At 43.8% G+C, this 21,733-nt stretch overlaps 1 protein-coding gene across 1 annotated transcript in view; it reads right to left on the minus strand.

Annotated features, from left to right (window-relative positions):
• Nucleotides 1–14,370, minus strand: part of LOC137570839 (visual pigment-like receptor peropsin) — a 42,508-nt gene extending 28,138 nt beyond the window's left edge. Inside the window, exons 1-2 of the mRNA XM_068279547.1 lie at nucleotides 14,133–14,370; nucleotides 11,150–11,355 (exon numbers count right to left, since the gene is read on the minus strand). Coding sequence (XP_068135648.1) covers nucleotides 11,150–11,355; nucleotides 14,133–14,253 — 327 coding nt within the window. The 5' untranslated portion in view covers nucleotides 14,254–14,370. The remainder of the gene's footprint in view (nucleotides 1–11,149; nucleotides 11,356–14,132) is intronic.
• Nucleotides 14,371–21,733: the final 7,363 nt, after the last annotated feature.

The raw sequence follows: 21,733 nt of genomic DNA on the forward strand, positions 1-21,733 counted from the left end.
CAGTTGCTTTGACAGAAAATGGAGCTAAAGGACATGATCAGTCCTGTAGCCTTAATATTTAGTACACTTACAAATAATAAGTGTAATTTTGTTGCAAAAACTAAAGAAATGTAATGCAAGCCATTGTGCATTGGTACTTAATGCAAAGTTAATACCATATTTATTAAAAAATGTGAGGCTAAAGTAGGGCTTTAAAGGGATACTGTAGGGGGGTCGGGGGAAAATGAGCTGAACTTACCTGGGGCTTCTAATGGTCCCCCGCAGACATCCGGTGCCCGCGCAGCCGCTCACCGATGCTCCGGCCCCGCCTCCGGTTCACTTCTGGAATTTCTGACTTTAAAGTCAGAAAACCACTGCGCCTGTGTTGCCATGTCCTCAATCCCGCTGATGGCACCAGGAGCGTACTACGCAGGCCCAGTATGGTCTGTGTCTGCGTAGTACGCTCTTGGTGACATCAGCGGGATCGAGGACACGGCAACGCAGGCGCAGTGGTTTTCTGACTTTAAAGTCAGAAATTCCAGAAGTGAACTGGAGGCGGGGCCGGAGCATCGGTGAGTGGCTGCGCGGGCACAGGATGTCTGCGAGGGACCATTAGAAGCCCCGGGTAAGTTCAGCTCATTTTCTCCCGACCCCCCTACAGTATCCCTTTAAGCTAGTGCATAAAATGACATTGAAGCGAAAAAAAATTATGAGATAAGAATTGTACGTGTAGTACGGATAGTTGATAGAACATTAGTAGCAAATAAAAGGATCTCATATTTTAATTTTAAGTTATTTAAGCTTTATTTATAACATTGCATCATTCTATCATATTTGCAGAAACCACACTCTGTATTTTAAGCTGTAAAAACAGATCAGAGCTAATGACCTTTTGTTTATGCTATTTAAAATAACAGGATTAAGTTGTTTGATCAAGTTGGTCAAATAGCTCTTTTGAAGCTCTTTTGCATAGCTAACTTAAGTGTTTTAACTCTTCCTGTGCTGGAAAACAACATGAGACTTTTTTTTTTGCTACTTATGAGATAATGGTCCATATGCAATTAACTTTTTCTCCTGAGTTATCTCCTAGTAGATCATTTTCATTTATAGTATATACTCGAGTATACCGGTAAGTCTAGAAATTTAGGTCTGATTCACTTCATAAAAGTACAGAGGTCGACTTATACACAAGTCATGGGCAACACTGAGCACACTGACTAAAATGTTTGCTAATAGTGACATTACCATTTGCAGCAATTTACCCAGTGGTAAGTGACAGGTGACACAGGTCTGAAAGTCCTGGCGAGAGATGTTCACTCCAAACAGCCCTTTTGAGGGCTAGCACAACGGTCTCCTGTTTTTTTTTTAGTGTGACACTCCACAGCCCACTGACACCTAGAGCTGTGTGCACACTACTGCTGTTGCCTCATTAACCTTCTTGGCGGACTTGACGAGCTCAGCTCGTCAATGACCGCCGGAGGGCGCCGCTCAGGCCCCGCTGGGCCGATTTTGATAATTTTTTTTTGCTGCGTGTTCGGGTCAAACTCCGCCATATGCCGCCGATCTGCCACTACCCGACGCGACAGAGGGCCCCCCCACAGACCCCGTGCGCAGCCTGGCCAATCAGTGCCAGGCAGTGCTGAGGGGTGGATCGGGACTCCCGATGACGTTGATGACATCATCATGATCATCGCCATGCCGACGGGGGAAGCCCTAAAGGAAATCCCGTTCAGAACGGGATTGCCGGACGGGCATATGCGCCGGCGGCGATCAGAGGGGTGGGAGGGACGCCGCAGGGAGGGGGAATCATGTAGCTAGCGCTAGGCTAGCTACACGACTTGAAAAAAAAAAGTCAAAAAATAGTGCTGCGCCGCCACCCTGGCAATCTTAATAGAAAGCCAGGGTGGTTAAGTTGCAGGCACAGAACAACTCCAATGCATTATTATTTCACTGTATTCTGATAGTACTATTATATCTCTCTGTGTGAGACACTGCACAGCTCACTTACACTTAGAGCTGTGCAAAATGTGATTTCTGCTCATTGGAGTTCAAAACCCAACTTTGTGTAAACTCCGTAATTTTGAGTGAGACTTTTGGCATGGATCCCACTCTGGCATGCCCCTATCCAGGTGTTAGACCCCTTGAAACAACTTTTTCATCCCTTTTGTGGCCAGAAATAGAGATGGCTCGAACCTCCGATGTTCGGTTCGCAAACCTCGAACGCGTACTTCCGGTTTGCGTGAACTTTTCGAACCGCAATAGACATCAATGGGGAGGCGAACTTTGGAAACTAGAAACATTTATGCTGGCCACAAAAGTGATGGAAAAGATGTTTCAAGGGGTCTAACATCTGAGTTTTTGCATGGCAGAGTGGAATGCATGCCAAAAGTCCCGGGGAAAAATCTGGATTTGACGCATAGCAGCGTTTTAAGGGCAGAAATCACATTGCATGCTAAATTGGAGGCCTAAAGTGCTTTAAAACATCTTACATGTGTATACATCAATCAGGTAGTGTAATTAGTGTACTGCTTCACACTGACAGACCGAACTCACTGTGTAACGCACCGCACACAGCTGTTTGTACCATGACGAGAGTGCAGGTGATGGCGGCTTTCCAGCCCATATGGTCCCTGGGCTGAGGTAGCTCAATGACAGAACAGTGACTGTCCAGCTGATCGAACGTGGTCTGTCCACAATGAAGCAACAACCTTATAATCTTGGGTGTGCCCCCCTCCCGAGACACGCAAGGTAATGATCGTAAAAGGGAAATTGACACATGTACATGCCTTTTGTTTTGTTGTTGCAGCTGCAGTGCAGCCAGAAAAATTAGGCAGGCATGTACACGCACCAGAAAAATTATTATAGCGGCCGCTGCTAGCAACCTTAAAAAATTGAGGAATCCGCCTGGTGTCCTGGACCCTGTTGGTGGTGGCGGAGAAGGAAGTCAAGCGGCCTGCAGGAAGAGATGCTGTGTGGGGAGCGACTTAGTCTTGGGGCAGGCAGTCAGTCATACGGCGTGCAGGCAGAGATGCAGTGTGTGGGGACTGACTTAGTCTTCGGGCGGGCAGTAGCCCTCCGGGATCAATGCCTCATTCATTTTGATAAAGGTGAGGCACTGAACACTTTTGTGACCTGGGCGACTTCTCTTCTCAGTGACAATGCCTCCAGCTGCGCTGAAGGTCCTTTCTGACAGGACGCTTGAGTCAGGGCAAGACAAAAGTTGGATGGCAAATTGTGACAGCTCTGGCAACAGGTCAAGCCTGCGCACCCAGTAGTCCAGGGGATCATCGCTGCTCAGTGTCTACATCCACACTTAAGGCCAGGTAGTCAGCTATCTGCCGGTCGAGGCGTTGGTGGAGGGTGGATCCGGAAGGGCTAAGGCGAGACATTGGACTAAAGAATGTGCGCATTTCCGACATCACCATGAGATCGCTAGAGCATCCTGTCCTTGCCTGCGTGGACATGAAAGAAGGATTACTGGCAGTTGTACCTTTATTCCGTTGTACTGTGACATCACCCTTAAACGCACTGTAAAGCATAGTTGCAAGCTTGTTCTGCAAGTGCGGCTTCCTTTCTGCCTTTTGGTGATTTGGAAACATCTCCGCCACTTTGTGCTTATACCGAGGGTCTAGTAGCGTGGCCACCCAGTACAGCTCATTCCCCTTGAGTTTTTTTTATACAGGGGTCCCTTAACAGGCTGGGCAGCATGAAAGCCGCCATCTACACAAATTTGGATGCAGACGTACTATACATCTCCTCTTGCTCTTCCTCAGTGATGCCACGAACAATACCATGGGAAAGTTGAGCAGCACAAGCCTCCTGCGACACCTGCTGCAGTTGTTCTTCTGCCTCCTCCTCCTCCTCCCCAAAAAATACACCTTCCTGATCATCTGACTCCTCTTTCCCACACGACTTTTCCTCCTCCTCTCCCCTCTGTGCTGCCGCAGGTGTTGAGGAATCATCTGCTTCTGCTGAGAATTGATCCCATAACTCTTCCTCCTGTTCCTGTTCACGCTCCTCCACAGCTTGATCCACCACTCTTTGCACACTCCAGGAAGAAAGCATATGGGATCAAGTCGCTGATGGCGCCTTCACTGCGACACACCATGTTTGTCACCTCCTCAAATGGCTGCATGACCCTGCAGGCATTTCGCATGAGTGTCCAGTACTTTGGCCAGAACATCCCCATCTACCTAGAGCATGTCCTTTGACTGTAGTTGTAGAGATACTGTTTGACGGCTTTCTCCTGTTGTAGCAGACGGTTAAACATCAGGAGCTGTGAATTCCAGCGAGTCGGGCTATCGCAAATCAAGTGTCTCACCAGCAATTTGTTTCCCCGCTGAATATCGGCAAATCGTTCCATGGCCGTGTAAGATCGCCTGAAATGCCCACACACCTTCCTGGACTGTTTCAGGACATCCTGTAAGCCTGGGTACTTAGACACAAACCTCTGAATTATTAGATTCAGCACATGTGACATGCAGGGTACATGTGTCAACTTTCCCAAATTCAAAGCCGAAATGAGATTGCTGCCGTTGTCACACACCACGTTGCCGATCTCCATTTGGTGTGGGGTCAGCCACTGATCCACCTGTTTGTTAAGAGCAGCCAGGAGAGCTGCTCCTGTGTGACTCTCCGCTTTGAGGCAAGACATGTCTAAGATGGCATGACACCGTCGTACCTGGCATGCAGCGTAGGCCCTGGCAAGCTGGGGCTGTGTTGCTGGAGAGGAGATCGCAGCACCAGTAGAGTTGAACTGCCACTCAGCTGAGGAGGAGGAGGATTACAGTGAAGAGGATGTAGCAGGAGGAGAGGAGGTGGCAGCAGGCCTGCCTGCAAGCCGTGGAGGTGTCACAACTAGGTCTGCTGCACAGCCACGTACTCCCTGCTTGCTAGCGGCCACCAGGTTGACCCAATGGGCTGTGTAAGTAATGTACCTGCCCTGACCGTGCTTGGCAGACCAGGCATTCGTGGTCCGATGGACCCTTGATTTAACGCTGTGTGCCAGAGATGACACCACTTGCCTTTCAACTTCATGGTACAGTTTGGGTATTGCCTTTTTTGAGAAATAATTGCGGCCTGGTATCTTCCACTGCAGTGTCCCAATGGCCACAAATTTTTGGAAGGCCTCAGAGTCCACCAGCTGGTATGGTAACAACTGGTGAGCTAACAGTTCCGCCAAGCCAGCTGTCAGACGCCGAGCAAGGGTTGACTGGCAGACATTGGCTTCTTCCACTCAAAGATTATCCTCACGGACACCTGGCTGCTGCTGTGGGCAGAGGAGCAGAAACCTCTCAAGGTGAGAGGCGGAGTGGAGGAGGGTGGCTGTGATTGTGAAGGCGCAAGGGAGAAAGCGGCTGAAGATGATGCACCTGAAGTAGGAAGAGGAGAAGGAGGGTGGCTTTGTTTTTGTGTGCTGCTTTTCCTCAGGTCTTCCCATTGCTGTTTGTGCCTTTTCTCCATGTGCCTTCATAAGGTAGTTGTCCCTATGCGGGTGTTGGCCTTTCCGCGGCTCAATTTTTGGCGGCAGAGAGTACAGGTGGCATTGCTCATATCTGAGGCAGACACACAATAAAATGTTGACACTGCTTAGCCCCCCTGGGGTGATGGCACTATGGTGGCATCAGCAGCTGATGTTGAAGGGCATGTTGGCTGGCTGTCCATAGGTGGCAAAACATGGTGCCGGACACTGCCACCAGCTGTTTCTGACAACGAGCTCCCCCTGCTTCTTTCAGCAACTCGTCTCCTCCTACTCCTCTCTGACTCCCCCTCTTAACTGTCCCCTTGGTTATCTTGTCTATTAGGATCCCACGTGGCATCCATGGCAGTATCCTCATAATCATCATCATCATCATCATAATCATCCTCCCCAGCTTCGCTTGCATCATACACCTCCAAAACTGCACCAACAGCAAGTATTTCTTCATCCTCCTCCTCACACCTTACGTCCATAGTGTCGCCTAACTCAAACAAATGAGGTAGTGTAACTTGCTTAGTGCTTTCATTTTGTTGTAAAAATAATGGCTGTGAATCAGATAATTCCCCACCAAATAACTCCTGCGAAGTGTCAAATGCAGTGGTTGTGGTGCTTGTAGTAGTGCTGGTGGCTGTGGAAGATGAGGTGTTCTGTGTTAAGTAGTCAACCACGTCCTGACAATCTTGGGAGTTGATGGGATGTGCCTTCTTCTGAGCACTGTACTTTGGTCTAGGGCCGCACAAAATCACATCAGCACGACTTTGAACAGACCTGCCAGGTGGCCTGCTTCTGGGTCTGCCTCTGCCTGTTGTTTTGTCCATATTGGGGGGGGGGGGGGATGAAGTGAAAGGCATGCACTGACTTGACTAATACAATGTGCAGTCACACAGGTGCAGTGAAAGGTATGCAGTGACTGGTATTACAATACAATGTGCAACTGTCACACAGGTGCAGTTAACAGGTATGCACGGACTGGTATATTAAACAACGTGCGGTCACACAGGTACTGTGAACAATTATGCAATGACTATTATTACAAATGTGCAGCTGTCATGCACAGGTACCGTGAACAGGTGCAGTGGCTGGTGGTATATAACACTGCGTGCGCTCACGTAGGTAGGTGCACTGAACAGATAGGTATGCAGTGATTCGTATTACAAATGTGCAGCTGTCACACACACAGGTACCATGAACAGGTGCAACGACTGACTGGAATATAACACTGCGTGCACTCCCGTAGGTAGGTAGGTAGGTGCACTGAACAGGTAGGTATGCAGTGATTGGTATTACAAATGTTCAGCTGTCACACACACAGGTACCGTAAACAGGTGCATTGACTGGTGGCATATAACACTGCGTGTGCTCACGTAGGTGGGTGCACTGAACAGGTAGATGCACTTGAAACAAAAAGAAAAACCGAGAGCCCAATATAGTGCAGTAAGTCTAACAATTGTTGGCGAAATAATTAACAGATGTGGATATACTCACAAACACGGGTTACCACATAGGCAACCACTTGAACTGAAGGTGGGGAGTATTAGAACCTGACCCCACTCAGGTTTAAGAAGTCGCTCTCTGTAGATAGAAAGAAGGGGACAGTCCCCTCCACCCAAGGTGGACTATATACTGTGCAAATTTGGACAGAGGCGCCAGGCAGGTTAAAATGATCTAAAAACAACTAAAAAGGAGGAGTACAGGTGGACTTACCTCCTGAAATGATGGACAATCGAGATTGTTCAAATCGCAAATAACAATTTATTTTGGCACTCCGCAACGCGTTTCGCAGGTATAACCCGCTTCATCAGGCAAGGAGTGCAAGCTCAAAAAGGTCCAATAGTGGCAATGCGCCTCCGCAGAGGCGCATTGCCACTATTGGACCTTTTTGAGCTTGCACTCCTTGCCTGATGAAGCGGGTTATACCTGCGAAACGCGTTGCGGAGTGCCAAAATAAATTGTTATTTGCGATTTGAACAATCTCGATTGTCCATCATTTCAGGAGGTAAGTCCACCTGTACTCCTCCTTTTTAGTTGTTTTTAGATCATTTTAACCTGCCTGGCGCCTCTGTCCAAATTTGCACTGAACAGGTAGGTATGCAGTGATTGGTATTACAAATGTGCAGCTGTCACACACACAGGTACCGTGAACAGGTGCTGTGACTGGTATATAATATAACGCTGCGTGCGCTCACATAGGTAGGTGCACTGAACTGGTAGGTATGCAGTGATTGGTATTACAAATGTGCAGCTGTCACACACACAGGTACCGTGAACAGGTGCTGTGACTGGTATATAATATAACACTGCATGCGCTCACGTAGGTAGGTGCACTGAACAGGTAGGTATGCAGTGATTGTTATTACAAATGTGCAGCTGTCACACACAGGTACCGTGAACAGGTGCAGTGACTGGTATACAATATAACACTGCGTGCGCTAACGTAGGTAGGTGCACTGAACAGGTAGGTGTTCACAGTGAGTGAAAAGGCTGACTCTGCCTGCCTTTTATAAGGGGGGTGCTCCAGGAGGGAGTGTAGTCTGATTGGCTACCCTGTGTCTGCTGACTGTGATGTAGAGGGTCAAAGTTGACCCTAATGATGTAGTATAGGGGGCGGGTCGAACTCGCATATAGTTCGCGGTTCACCGCGAAAGCGAACCACCGAAGTTTGCGCGAATAAGTTCACAGTCAACCGTTCAGGCCATCTCTAGCCAGAAACAGTCTTTGTAGGTTTTACAATTTTCCTGCCCATTGAAGTCTATAGCGGTTCGCCAGATTCGCTTGTTCGTGAACATGTTGCAGAAGTTTGCATTCGCCATTCTCAAACACAAAATTCTATGTTTATGACATCTCTAGTCCTGGCCACAACAATCAACAAGGAAAGGGGCAGGGGGGAAATACTGGGCTTCAGGAAGGGGAGTGAGTAATTGCTGCACTTGAGGGCCTGGAGGAGTTATTGGCTGCACTTAAGGGACAGGAGGGGTTAATGACTGCAATACTGTTTGCGGTTCAGTCCTGTCAGTCAGACCCCTCCTGGGCCCCGAGTGCAGCCATTAACTTTGCTGGGTAGACTTATACTTGAGTCTATAAAAATTCCAGCTTAAGAGGGTTGAATATTGGAGTCGAGGTCGACTTGTATTTGAGTATATATAGTACTCTTTATAATAACGTTTCAGAATTTTACAGTTGAAAAAGTACGCAAAAGATGATGAAAAAGTACTATCAAAAGTATTTTCTTGCTTTCTGGTGGTGTAACCCTTTTCCTGCCAGCCAATTTGTCCTAAACGCGAACATCTACTGCCAAGCAGTTTTTAGACATTTTGCACTTGGGCTTGAACAATTTAAAAAAATGTTTTAACTTTTTTTGGAGTTATAACAACATTTTTGAGGGAAATATGTAAAAAAAAAAAAAAAAAAAAAGGGAAAAAGTGTTGTGTTTTTTTCAAAGAAGAATTACATTTATGGACAAAAATGTTAATGTATAAGGAAACTGCCTGTTAATGGTAATGTTTCCGCCAAGACCCAAGGAGGATTCCGGGTCTTGGCGCTTGTTCCCTGTAGATGACGCAGCTGCTGGAATACAGGCTGCACATTCTGGTAGGCGGAGGGCGCGCTCCCAGTACATCCTCCGCAGATGTAAGCAATAGTCACTGACTGACGTTCAGCTGACGCTACAGCTGACACCTAGGTAGGTGTACCGCTGTGTGATTGGATGTGCGGGGTGTGGCCAGCCATTGATTTGATGAAAGTTGTATTTAAACACCCAGAGTGCTCCTAGTCATCGCCCGTTACAAGCATAGCTGTGGCTAGTTGCTGGGTGTGCACTCACATTGTCTGTACTATTGGAATTTGACCTTGGCTTGTATTTGAGCATTCTTGTCTGCTGTTACTAACCCTTGCTTGTTCCTGGATACTCTTGCCTGCTACCTGGACCAACCTTTGTTTGTTACCTGGATACTCTTGCCTGCTGCCTGGACTGACCCTTGCTTGTTTACTGGATACTCTTACATATACTGACCCTGGCCTGTCGCTTGGATAATATTGCAGGCTGACCTTGCATGAACTCTCTCACTTGCTGCTTGGATCATCTACTGCCTGTTTCCTGAACCATCTGTCATTACTGACAATCGACGCTGAGGGCCTCATCCTCCTTAATCAAGGTACTAGTCTTGTGTGATACTTATGAACTATTGAACTGTGTTACACTCATTGGGGTTCTGGTGGGTTATTGTCCTCTCTACTTCAGTCTATATGCCTTGCACTTTAAGACCTGGGGGTAGCCGTAGCCAGGAGACAAGTAAAGTGTCCTGTTCACTCGGGGCTTGTCTATAGGTGAAGACCATGGTCCAGGCTCAGAACCGTGACAATAGATTCGGGCATAGAGACTGATTGGGGACATAACCTTTCAAACCTTACATAATGTTTGTAAAAGCCCTGATTCTGTTGAATGCAACGATACCAGATATGTACTGGTATCCCTCTTTTTCTGTTCTGGAATAGGTGCGCCAGTACAGGTAGCTAGATATAGGTGCTGCCAGTATTAGGTAGCCTGAAATAAATGCACCAGTACAGGTAGCCAGATATAGGTGCAGCCAGTATAGGTAGCCAGGTATAGGTGCAACCCGTATAGGTAGCCAGGTATAGGTGCCGCCAGTACAGGTAGCCAGATATAGGTGCAACCAGTATAGGTAGCCAGGAATAGGTGCCCCAGTATAGGTAGCAGGTATAGGTGCCCGAATATAGGTTGTTGTTAAAGGTGCTCCCAGTATAGGTAGTTGGTATAGAAGCCCCCAGTATAGGTAGCAGGTGTGGGTGCCGCTGTGGGAAGATGGCAGATATCATCATCCCTCCCTCCACATGGACCCCCTCCTGTGGCCCCCTGCCTGGCTGGAGTGCAGTGGTCGATGTGTGATTAATTCATCTGGTCGCTGGCTCCATGCTGTGTCTCCTCCAGCTGCAGGCTCCTCTCTCCTCTCCAATTTCTGTATGACACGTGATTACTACGCGATATATAGAAAGTAGAGAGGAGGCAGCTGCTGGAAGGGGACATGTGGCATGGAGCGAGTGATCGGTGAGTAATTACACTCCCGACTGTTAATCCAGCACTGCAGGGAAGCAGAGGAGGGGGGGGGGGGGCATATGGAGGGAGGGCGGAATGATGTCAGCCCTCTTACTGCTGCTTCCAGGGGCCAATTAACATACATAGTACCTTGTTGGCAGTTTGAGCACTTCCCTGCCAACACATACCTAGTATCTGCTTGGCAGGGAAAAGGTTAAAAGGTATTTTATGACAAGATGCAACAATGTCATCTAGGAGAAAAAGTGAATTGCATATGAGCCAATGATAACAAATAGTACAGATAAAAAATAGAACATACGTTTATTTTCACTTCATATTTGCTTTAAGTCATGCATGTCAGGCTGCTGATAAGCTGTCACTAACCATTCAGTTATGTCAAACTAGATTGCGAATTTTGTATAGGCTTTGATTTATGCAGAAAAATAGAGTAAAATGAATGCCAAACTTTTCTCAGTAGCACTTGATGTTATTGAATCATGAAGTAAAGTTGAGGGGCACAACCATACAGATATTTCTTTTGTTACATTAGTTTATTATCACCCAACAAAATATTAGAAAGCTTATTTGTTCATTGTACGCAAAACCACAAACAGTCTGACATTATTTCTGAGCAGTCCTACCTGACAAGTCCATATGGATGTTATAAGGAATCCGTCATCTTTGAAGACATTAAAGATCTCTATGATGCCCCGGGAGTATCCAAACACAGAAATGCTGGCATCAGACACTGCCAGATTAAATGTAAGATAATCTGTGGGAAGCAAGTGGGCTCTTTGCTTATATAATATAAACATTACAATGCTGTTGCCAAACCAAGACAGCCATCCTGTGAAAAAAAGAAGATGGTATATTAACACAAAATGTAACCATATTATAGAAGTATCATCTAGAAATACCCTCCCAAACCTGTCCCAAAACTTAAGAAAATCCCCAATTATTCCCATATCAATGGGAAACATTAGTATATTATCCATATTTAATACAGCATTAAGGTGAGGGAAAAAAACAAAATGATGAGATATCCTGGCACAGTGTTTTTCTTGCTCTTGCTCTGCCTGCAATGAAGATAGAGACATTGTACTGTGATGCTCATCCATAAATTGGCTTTACCAAAAAGAACAAGCCATCTGTAAGTGAACAGGAATGGGTGACGTGTGAATCTGGAAATCCTCCTTTCGCTGTGTTGAGTGGTGAGGGCCAATTTTAGACATAGGTAAAGCAGACAGATGCCTTGGGTGGCATCTTCAGGCGAGCACTGTTAAAACAGAGCAGGAGATTTGGGCCTAGCCAGCGCCACCATAGGCCATAATAGGAATTACAGCTATAGCAAGGCAGGGTGAGTAACTTCGGTGCTGTCAGAAGTCAGAGCTACAGTTACTTTAAAGCAGTATTGTCACCATAAAAATCAAATTTCAACAGCAACTGGTCTGAGTGTATTAAGTGATAAAGATGCTAATCCTGCATTCAAAACTTTCAAAACGTTTTCTGCTTTAATGATTTGGAATTATCATAAACCTTAGGAGCACTGGCCCTTCAGTAGTCGGTGCCAAAGAATTGCATGCTGGGGGTTCTTTTTATCTATAATATATTCCTCCTCTTCCCTTTATTTCCCTGTCTGCTGCTTATCTGAAACCTGATCCCCTAATCACTTGTGTTTACAAGCAAGGCTGAGGTGACTCAGTAATTGGAGGAGACAAGAAAAAAAGTAAGGGCAGAAATGACATCACGAGTTAGCCTTTACTGTTAGCAAAAGACATGGCCCCCACCAGGAACAGAATTCTCGTCATTTACTATATAACATTCACTGATATCAAAACGTGGATAGTACAATACATGTGTTATGTAAGTAGATCAAGTATTTATCTACTTATATATGTGTTTTTTTCCCCTGGAATAGTATGGCTGATCCTACTGCTTTAAAGACACTATAATTCGCCCACCAGCAGTAGCTGGAAGTCGAATTATATCATTCCCTACCATCCACATTGACCTGGAGGGGGAATAGTAATTAACACCACTGGGACTTGTGCAGAAGCCAAGTATTGGCTTTATCCTGTGCCCAAGTCTCCCAGGGCCGATTCATAGGTACGCTCTTCAGGAGGAGTTGCACATTAAGAATGTGATGGGTAGACTAAGTAACTTACCACAACAAAAGGAGCCTTGTATAGCCTACCAATGATATAGCAGTTGCTGTTAACGCTGCTATGCTATTAGCTGTAATTGGGTTAGTGTTGGTCTGTATTGATTGCCTCAAAGATTCTGGATTTTCAGGACTATTCTCTAACCCATAAAGACAGTATATATATATATATATATATATTTTTTTTTTTTAAGTGGCTACACACCTTTTATAACAATTATAGGAAGGGTTTGTTTTGTGGGTTCAGTGAGTTTAAGCTGGAAATGTGCATTTGGCCATATAATAATTTGAGTATCATTTATAGGTTTATACTCTTAAATAACATTATTTTTGTATATAACTTATCAATTTGTTATTGGTGCCTGCAAAACTAATTAATCTCCAAATTAATAAGATTGGGGGAGGCAAGAGGGGCATTGCCTGGGACATCAAAATGCTGTTGGCCTTATAAATTGTCATTTAACAATTGACCAATAATATTTAGAATTTTTATCTTTCAATTGTTGACTAGGGACTGTGCAGATGCAGCTGTGTCTGTGCTAGTAAATTGTTGTCAAGAAAGCAATTTTCTCGATGAAAATTTGAATTTAAATTTCTCCTTCCGATACTTAAAAAGGCTGGTTGAGTGTGCAAGAAGATAATACATACAATAGCTAATTATTTTATATGTCTTAGATTTTTTTTTGTTAACAAGGACTCCTTAAAAGAATATTTGTGCAATTATTATCACATCTCCAAGTCTTATGTTATTCTCTACACCATTGAGCTTCAGAAGAATCTGCACAATAATGCTCTAAATGCTATCTGGTGCTCTGATGCTCATTGTAACTATGCATTTTAATAATACTGTGATATCATCACAAAGATGTATGAATTAGGACTGCTAACTTTAAAGCATTTACTTTGTTCACTGATGCTTTTCATTTATAATTGTACAAATTCCTAATGAGAATGTTAACTGAACTAAGATATGCTATAAAATGTGAATGGTTGTACTGACACAGTTTATTTATTGACATAGAACATGAGAGTGCTGTTCCGTCATTTTGACAGATCCACTTGTGCTTATGACAGATCCTCTTCATCACAGTTATGCTCATGGTGCACCTGGGCAGGGAAACATGAAGACTTCTGTAGAAAATGTTTGACCTTTACTATAGAAAAAGAATCAATGTTGTTCATTGCTACTAAAGATCTTGCTGATATATCGCAATAGCAGTTTGTCAGTTTGCCTAGGCATTAAGGAAACTGTAAAGTAATTTTAACAAGACATGTCTTCCACATAAGATTATGGATTTATTTTAAATTACATCTAATCTTCTGCTTTTAAATAATAAAAAAATGACTTCCAAAGCAAGGAGAAAAAAAGTTATTAACCTATAGGTAATAAATAAAATGTAATGCATAGTGTTTTCTGCAGCAGTTCACTCTAGAGAAGATGTGATGTTTTTTGTAGTACATACCCAGGGAAAGCAGATAAATGCCTATGATAGTCTCTCCTTGCTCTGAAAGTGGAGTGTCTTTTTGAGGCAGAGTCATATTGTTGTTCCTCCATGGTGCAGGACGGGTAAACTGAATAGACATTTTTAAATGGCACTCTACTTGGTCTTCACAAAATAACAATTCAGATATCCAAATACATGAATGTAGTGAATTCCTCTACTGTGCAGCATTTAGCCACTTGCTTCTATCTTGCATTCCAAGATTAACAAATTAGGAATGAAAATCTTCTCAACAGACAGAGAGCCGGGTGAACATTTGAACCCCTCCTCCTTATTCTCTTAATCTGTGCTATAAATACATCAGTGACTGTCACTGGCCAGAAAATGCTATGGATGGATCTAGGAAAAGATGTATTAAAAACAAATTACTCATTCCTTACAATTTAAGATAAAAAAAAAAAATAGAAGTGGTTGTAAAAGAAATATGCAGGTGGACTGAACCCTTCCATGACTTCTTATGTCAGATCATTTAAATCGGCTGAAGATGCAATGCACCAAATCAATATCAATTGTAAAGGTCACCACTGTTTTTTGTTTTTTTTTAATTGTGTGGAGTGGTTTCATGAACATTTCTGTCATGCCCAACTTGGCATTTATATTTCTAAAAAAAAACTGATAAAGAACCACTGATCATAATATATATATACACTTTTTGTTCTATGCAGTTGATAATTATATCAAATAAGCCTAAAGATTTCACTTTTGTAGGCAGATTAAAGAGGAACTCCAGTGAAAATAATGTAATCAAAAGGTGCTTAATTTTTACAATAATTATGTATAAATGATTAAGTCAGTGCTTGCTCATTGTAAAATCTTTCCTCTCCCTGATTTATATTCTGACATTTATCACATGGTGACATTTTTACTGTCAGCAGGTGATGTCACTGGAAGGAGATGCAGCTTGCATTTTTGGCAGTTGTAAACAGCTACAGTAGTATTTCCCTCAATGCAACAAGGCACCCACAGTGTGATGTCAGTACCTCAGTGCTGTGAGGCACTGACATCACACTGTGGGAGGGGTTTCACCCCAAAATCAGCCATACAGAGCCCCCTGATGATCCGTTTGAGAAAAGGAATAGATTTCTCATGGGAAAGGGGTTATCAGCTACTAATTGGAATCAAGTTCAGTTCTTGGTTATGGTTTTTCTTTAATTCAGTGCTTCTAGTTCAGCTCTATATATTGTGAACATTATTTCAGCTTGATTACTTTGTTTTTGTGTACATCTAAAACACAGTAAGTCTACTGTGAAAGGTGAGTGAGAGAAGTGTCATGTTCATTCCATGAATTTGATATCATCTTAAGCAGGGTACAAGGTTGGAGAAAAAATACATTGAATAAGGGCCTACTTGTCCTACCTTGCGCTTCCACTACTGTACTACTTCTCCTTCTTGACTGTAAGCTCATATGTACATGATACCCCAGGGTTGCAGCTATGTAAGCATTGATTCCAGAGAAAATATTACACTGCATATAATATTTTACACTAGTCCACACCCCTCTGCCCACCACCACCACCACCACCACCAGTGCTCTGTTTCATTCCATCTTCCAGCAGAGAACTCACTGAGCACTAACAGTAATAATCATTAACAATATAACACATATGAAGAGTGGATGGTGGTTGGGGGACCTTCTGGAGCAGGGACCCAGTTGAAGTCATTTAACCACTGCAATCCCTGTTACTACATTACTGGTCCTCTCCCTCTTGTTGCATCACTTTGCTGTACTTACTGTATACTGCCACAGCTGACTGTATTTGTTTCTCACTAATGTACAGTATGTTCTTGTGCAGGCAGCACAATGGCTGAAGGTGACAAGTTAACAGTACAATTTTTAGCAAATGATCATATTTTCTAAAAGATCATTCAGGTTGAAAGTAAAGATTGTATTTAATATATCCATACTACTAAGGATCCGACTTGCAATCATTTCTCCTCCAGTTATGATCATATCTTTGAAAAAAATACACCATGTGGAAAGATAATTTCCTTAAAGGAGTTATCAGGCAAAAAAAAAAAAAATGAGTTTCACTCACCTGGGGCTTCTACCAGACCCATGCAGCCATCCTGTGCCCTCGTAGTCACTCACTGCTGCTCTGGTCCCCCTCCGTCAGCTCGTTTAGTTTTTTCCGACCTCGGGGTCAGCGGGCCGCATTGCGTACATTTGTATGCATTCCCGCTGGTGCAGGAACATTAACACATACATTTTTACACGTTAGTGGTTCAACTCGTAAAATTTTACGCGTTGAACCACTAACGCGTAAAAATGTATGTGTTAATGTTTCTGCACCAGCGGGAATGCGTAAAAATGTATGCAATGCGGCCTACCGACCCCGAGGTTGGCAAAAGCTAAACGAGCTGATGGAGGGGGACCAGAGCAGCAGTGAGTGACTACGAGGGCACAGGATGGCTGCATGGGGCTGGTAGAAGCCCTAGGTAGGTGAAACTCATTTTTTTTTTTTTTGCCTGATAACTTAAGGAAACCATCTGTAATGGCCATCAATTCAGGAACAATTGGGCCCATCAGCTTCTCTGATGTTCTACCTGAAACTTTTTCTGCCCAGCCACAGGATGTCAGTTAGGGGGACACTCACCAAGTTCCGTTCAAGTTCGACCCACAGCTTATCTAAAGGGTTTCTATGCCAATCTATCATTCTATTTAGGACTGCTGCATCATAGTATTAAAGAAGGTCTGGAATCGCCATTCCACCCAGGCTGCTAAATAATACAATGAAATGGTTTCAAACATATTACCGTCTCTCCCTCCACTTCTTCCTGTTCTGGACAACCCAGACTTTACCCCAGGCTGTCAGAAGAATTTCTACTTGCAATGGAGGAGTCAGACTCCCTTACAGGCTAGAACGTTAGTGGAAGATGGAAAATGCAAATCTCTCATGGAAATCTGACACTTCAGAGGGGGTCTTGATAAGTAGAGGCTACTTCAATTTAGAGCCCTTCTTTCATCACAGGTACAAAAATAGAGCTATCTAGAGAAAACACCCCCTTTGAGGAGCAGTGTTGTGGGAATGATAGAAATATAGGTTAATTTATCTATCGATTGGTGGCGGCACCTGGGGGGCTAATTAGCCAGGGATCGCACGCATCTGCCGGCAATAGGCCCCGCCCACCCGCGACGTCAACCAGTTGGCCAATTAGCAGCGTCGGCGGGTTGTTAACCCCCGATCTGCTGCGTACAAAGTGTATAATACACTTTGTAATGTATACAAAGTGTATTATACAGGCTGCCTCCTCCCCTGGTGGTCCCAGTGATCGAAGGACCACCAGGGGAGGAGGCAGCTGTGCATCAGATCCCTCTGATCACCCCCTCAGATCACTGTTTTCTCCCAATCGCCCCCCCTAATCACCCATCAATCACCCCCTGTCACTATCTGTCAATGCTATATTTTAGATTAGGTCCTAAACTGTCACCTGGGGGCTCCTGATCACCCCCCCTACACCCTCAGATCGCCCTCAGAACCCCCCCCCCTTATCACCTCCCCAGTGCATTATTTACATCTGTTCTCCCCTCTAATCACCCACTGATCACCCATAAATCACCCCCTGTCACTACCTGTCACTGCTACCCATCATACCCATCAGATCAGACCCTAATCTGCCCCTTGCAGGCACCCAATCACCCGCACACACCCTCAGATCCCCTCAGACCCCCCCTGATCACATCGCCAGTGCATTGCTTGCATCTATTCTCCCCTCTAATCACACCCTGATCACCTATCAATCACCCCGTCACCCCCTGTCACCACCTGTCACTGCTACCCATCAGATCAGACCCTTATCTGCCCCTTGCGGTCACCCAAACACCCACCCACACCCTCAGATCACCCTCAGACACTCTCCCCCTCCCCCCGATCACCTCCCCAGTGCATTATTTACATCTGTTCTCCCCTCTAATCACCCACTGTCACCCATCAATCACCCATTAATCACCCCTGTCACCACCTGTCACTGCTACCCATCATACCCATCAGACCCTTATTTGCCCCTTGCGGGCACCCAATCACCCGCCCACACCCTCAGATCGCCCTCAGACCCCCCCCTGATCACCTCGCCTGTGCATTGCTTGCATCTATTCTCCCCTCTAATCACACCCTGATCACCCATCAATCACCCCCTGTCACCACCTGTCACTGCTACCCATCATATCAGACCCTCATCTGCCCCTTGCGGGCACCCAATCACCCGCCCACACCCTCAGATCACCCCAGACCCCCCCATCACCTCCCCAGTGTATTGATTGCATCTATTCCCCCCTCTAATCACACCCTGAGACACCCATCATTCACATCCTATCACCACCTGTCACCCCCCTAGCACACCTACCCATCAGATCAGGCCCTGAATTGCCCCGTGTGGGCTCCTGATCAATTGAAAAAATCAATTTCCACTAATTTGTGACAAAAAAAATAAAATCTTCTATGAACTCACCATACTCCTAACGGAATGCCTTGGGGTGTCATCTTTCTAAAATGGGGTCACTTGTGGGGTTCCTATACTGCCCTGGCATTTTAGGGGCCCTAAACTGTGAGGAGTAGTCTGGAAATCAAATGCCTCAAAATGACCTGTGAAATCCTAAAGGTACTCATAGGACTTTGGGCCCCTTAGCGCACCTAGGCTGCAAAAAAGTGTCACACATGTGGTATCGCCGTTCTCAGGAGAAGTAGTATAATATGTTTTGGGGTGTATTTTTACACATACCCATGCTGGGTGGGAGAAATATCTCTGTAAATGGACAATTGTGTGTAATAAAAATAAAAAAATTCTCATTTACAGAGAAATTTCTCCCACCCAGCATGGGTATGTGTAAAAATACACCCCAAAACACATTATACTATTTCTCCTGAGTATAGTGATACCACATGTGTGACACTTTTTTGCAGCCTAGGTGCTCTAAGGGGCCCAAAGTCCTATAAGCACCTTTAGACTTTACAGGGGTGCTTACAATTTAGCACCCCCTTCAAAATGCCAGGACAGTAAACACACCCCACAAATGACCCCATTTTGGAAAGTAGACACCCCAAAGTATTCAGAGAAGGGGCATGGTGAGTCCGTGGCAGATTTCATTTTTTTTTTTTGTGACAAGTTAGCAGAAATTGAAACTTTTTTTTTTTCACAAAGTGTCATTTTCCGCTAACTTGTTACAAAAAATAAAATCTTCTATGAACTCACCATGCCTCTCAGTGAATACTTTGGGATGTCTTCTTTCCAAAATGGAGTCATTTTGGGGGTATTTATACTATCCTGGAATTCTAGCACCTCATGAAACTGCTCAGAAAAGTCAGAGATGCTTCAAACTGGGGAAATTCACTTTTTGCACCATAGTTTGTAAACGCTATAACTTTTACCCAAACAAAAAAAAAATCCAATAAGTGTCTATTTATTGATCAAAGACATGTGGCACAATAAATTTAGACAAAAATGTATATAGAAATTTTACTTTATTTGAAAAATGTCAGCACAGAAAGTAAAAAAAAAAATCATTTTTTTTTACAGAATTCATGTCTTTTTTGATGAATATAATAAAAACTAAAAATCACAGCAGCAATCAAATAGCACCAAAAGAAAGCTGTATTTGTGACAAGAAAAGGAGGTAAAATTCATTTAGGTAGTAGGTTGTATGACCGAGCAATAAACCGTTAAAACTGCAGTGGTCTGAATGGAAAAAAAGTGTCTGGTCCTTAAGGGGTTAAGACTGCAGTCCTTAAGTGGTTAACAAATATAACCTAAAAAATACACCGCTTTTAGGAATACATTATTATGTATTATTAGCTGTTATTAGGTATACATTATGTATTTTCCCACCTCTTCTTTCCTATCTATTCCTTTATAATTTAAGCTCACAAGGGTAGTGTTCTCTCACCCCCTACATTTTGTCACTGTAAGTACTATGATGTTTACCAATACTGTATTATGTACCAATGTCTATATTTTGTGTACATCATTGCCTGTTGTGTGCCCCATCTTTGTTTCTTACTCTGTGCAATCAATAGTAATCCAACGTCTCCATAAAAAAAAATATTCTTACCACTCTTTCAGTTAATATGGAGTTGATATTTGCGACCTATTTTTGAGTGAGTTTCCTCCCACATCCCAAATCCATGGTTTATTGGTTATTTTCAGATTAGTCCTAGTGACAGGGGCATTAGACTCCTAACCGGTACAGTGTCTGATGTAATTGATGCTGTGTTCTGTGTAAATCATTGACAAAAATGTGTGAGCTCTGTGCATATTTGTAACATATGCATGTACAAATGTCAATTAATATATGTATTTCCATTCCCCTTAAAGGTTAATTGGCTGAAGCCTTGTAAAGTTTTGTTTTGCCTTCCCCTGGATCAACTGGGATATGTGAGGATGCAGGAGAAAAAGGTACCTAATGTTTACTTTTTCATTTTTATTTGTTTATTTAATTTTTTGGGCTGGATTTGATGGACACATTTTTTTTCAACTGATCTAAATTTGTGACTATGTGACATTGCCTGGGTTATGAGAGTTGAACTGATTGCACAATGTACACTAAGGAACTGTCAAAAGTACCCAAAAAATTGCCATGTGCTCCATGTGTACAGCAATTTAAATAAACTTACATGAATATGCTCCTTGATAACCAATTGATATTTTCAGTGCGTTGGCCTTATCTAGAGTCTCTCTGCAGACAGGTAAGTCTTTTGCCTTCTATAAACTTTTAAGTAGAACCACAGACTGCTGTTATACTTCCTCATTTGCATTGATAATGGCACTGTTTTGTTTTAATTCTTGCTATGTAGAAGAAATTGAAAATGGACACAAGCAGGTTCTACGCACGTGGTACTACAAGTACCCATGTTTATCTGTGAATGGTTTTGATTTATATTCACGTTTCAGTTAATTAAGTCATCAGGAAGTAATTTTTAAATATTGGCTACTTTTGGAGAACAAGTAGCTCTTAAGTAAATCAGATAGAAGTTCTAAACTCTGTGATATTTTGCCCAATTGCTTGAACGTGTATGTGCATGCATGCATCGCAGATGATACCAAAAGGCCTACTTAAGCCCTGAGTGAACAGCACTCAGTACTGTGTTTTTCAGCTAGTTTCCTGTATCCCACTTTCATTTCTGGAATCTATTCTTGTTGTTGTTCCCCACCTGGCTGACTACGAACTTTCTGGCTGACTATTGGCTTACCTGACTACCCAAATATTTTCTGAATTAGGCCTGGTTGACTACTTACATGGTTGCTGAATTCCTGTTTGCTCACAGGGGTACTTTTGTCTCTTAAAATCCATGTTATACTTCAATGGGTCCAGAACCGCAACTGTTGCTACCATCTCCAAGTCACCTATCAACTATGTCACTCAAAACTTGATAAGCCGGTGTATCTGACCCAGAAATAATGAAATCGGTGTTGTCCTATTTCTGCAACCGGAGTCACACTTAAAGAGAGTCTGAAGCCATAATTAAAATGGCTTTTTTGCCTATATATAGCAGGGGCATGTGTGCCCCTGCTAAAACGCCGCTATCCCGCGGCTAAACGAGGGTCCTTTCCCCTCCAAATCCCCCCTGTGC

This window comes from Hyperolius riggenbachi, chromosome 4 (genome assembly GCF_040937935.1).
Source record: "Hyperolius riggenbachi isolate aHypRig1 chromosome 4, aHypRig1.pri, whole genome shotgun sequence".
In the NCBI taxonomy this organism is placed as follows: Eukaryota; Metazoa; Chordata; class Amphibia; order Anura; family Hyperoliidae; genus Hyperolius; species Hyperolius riggenbachi.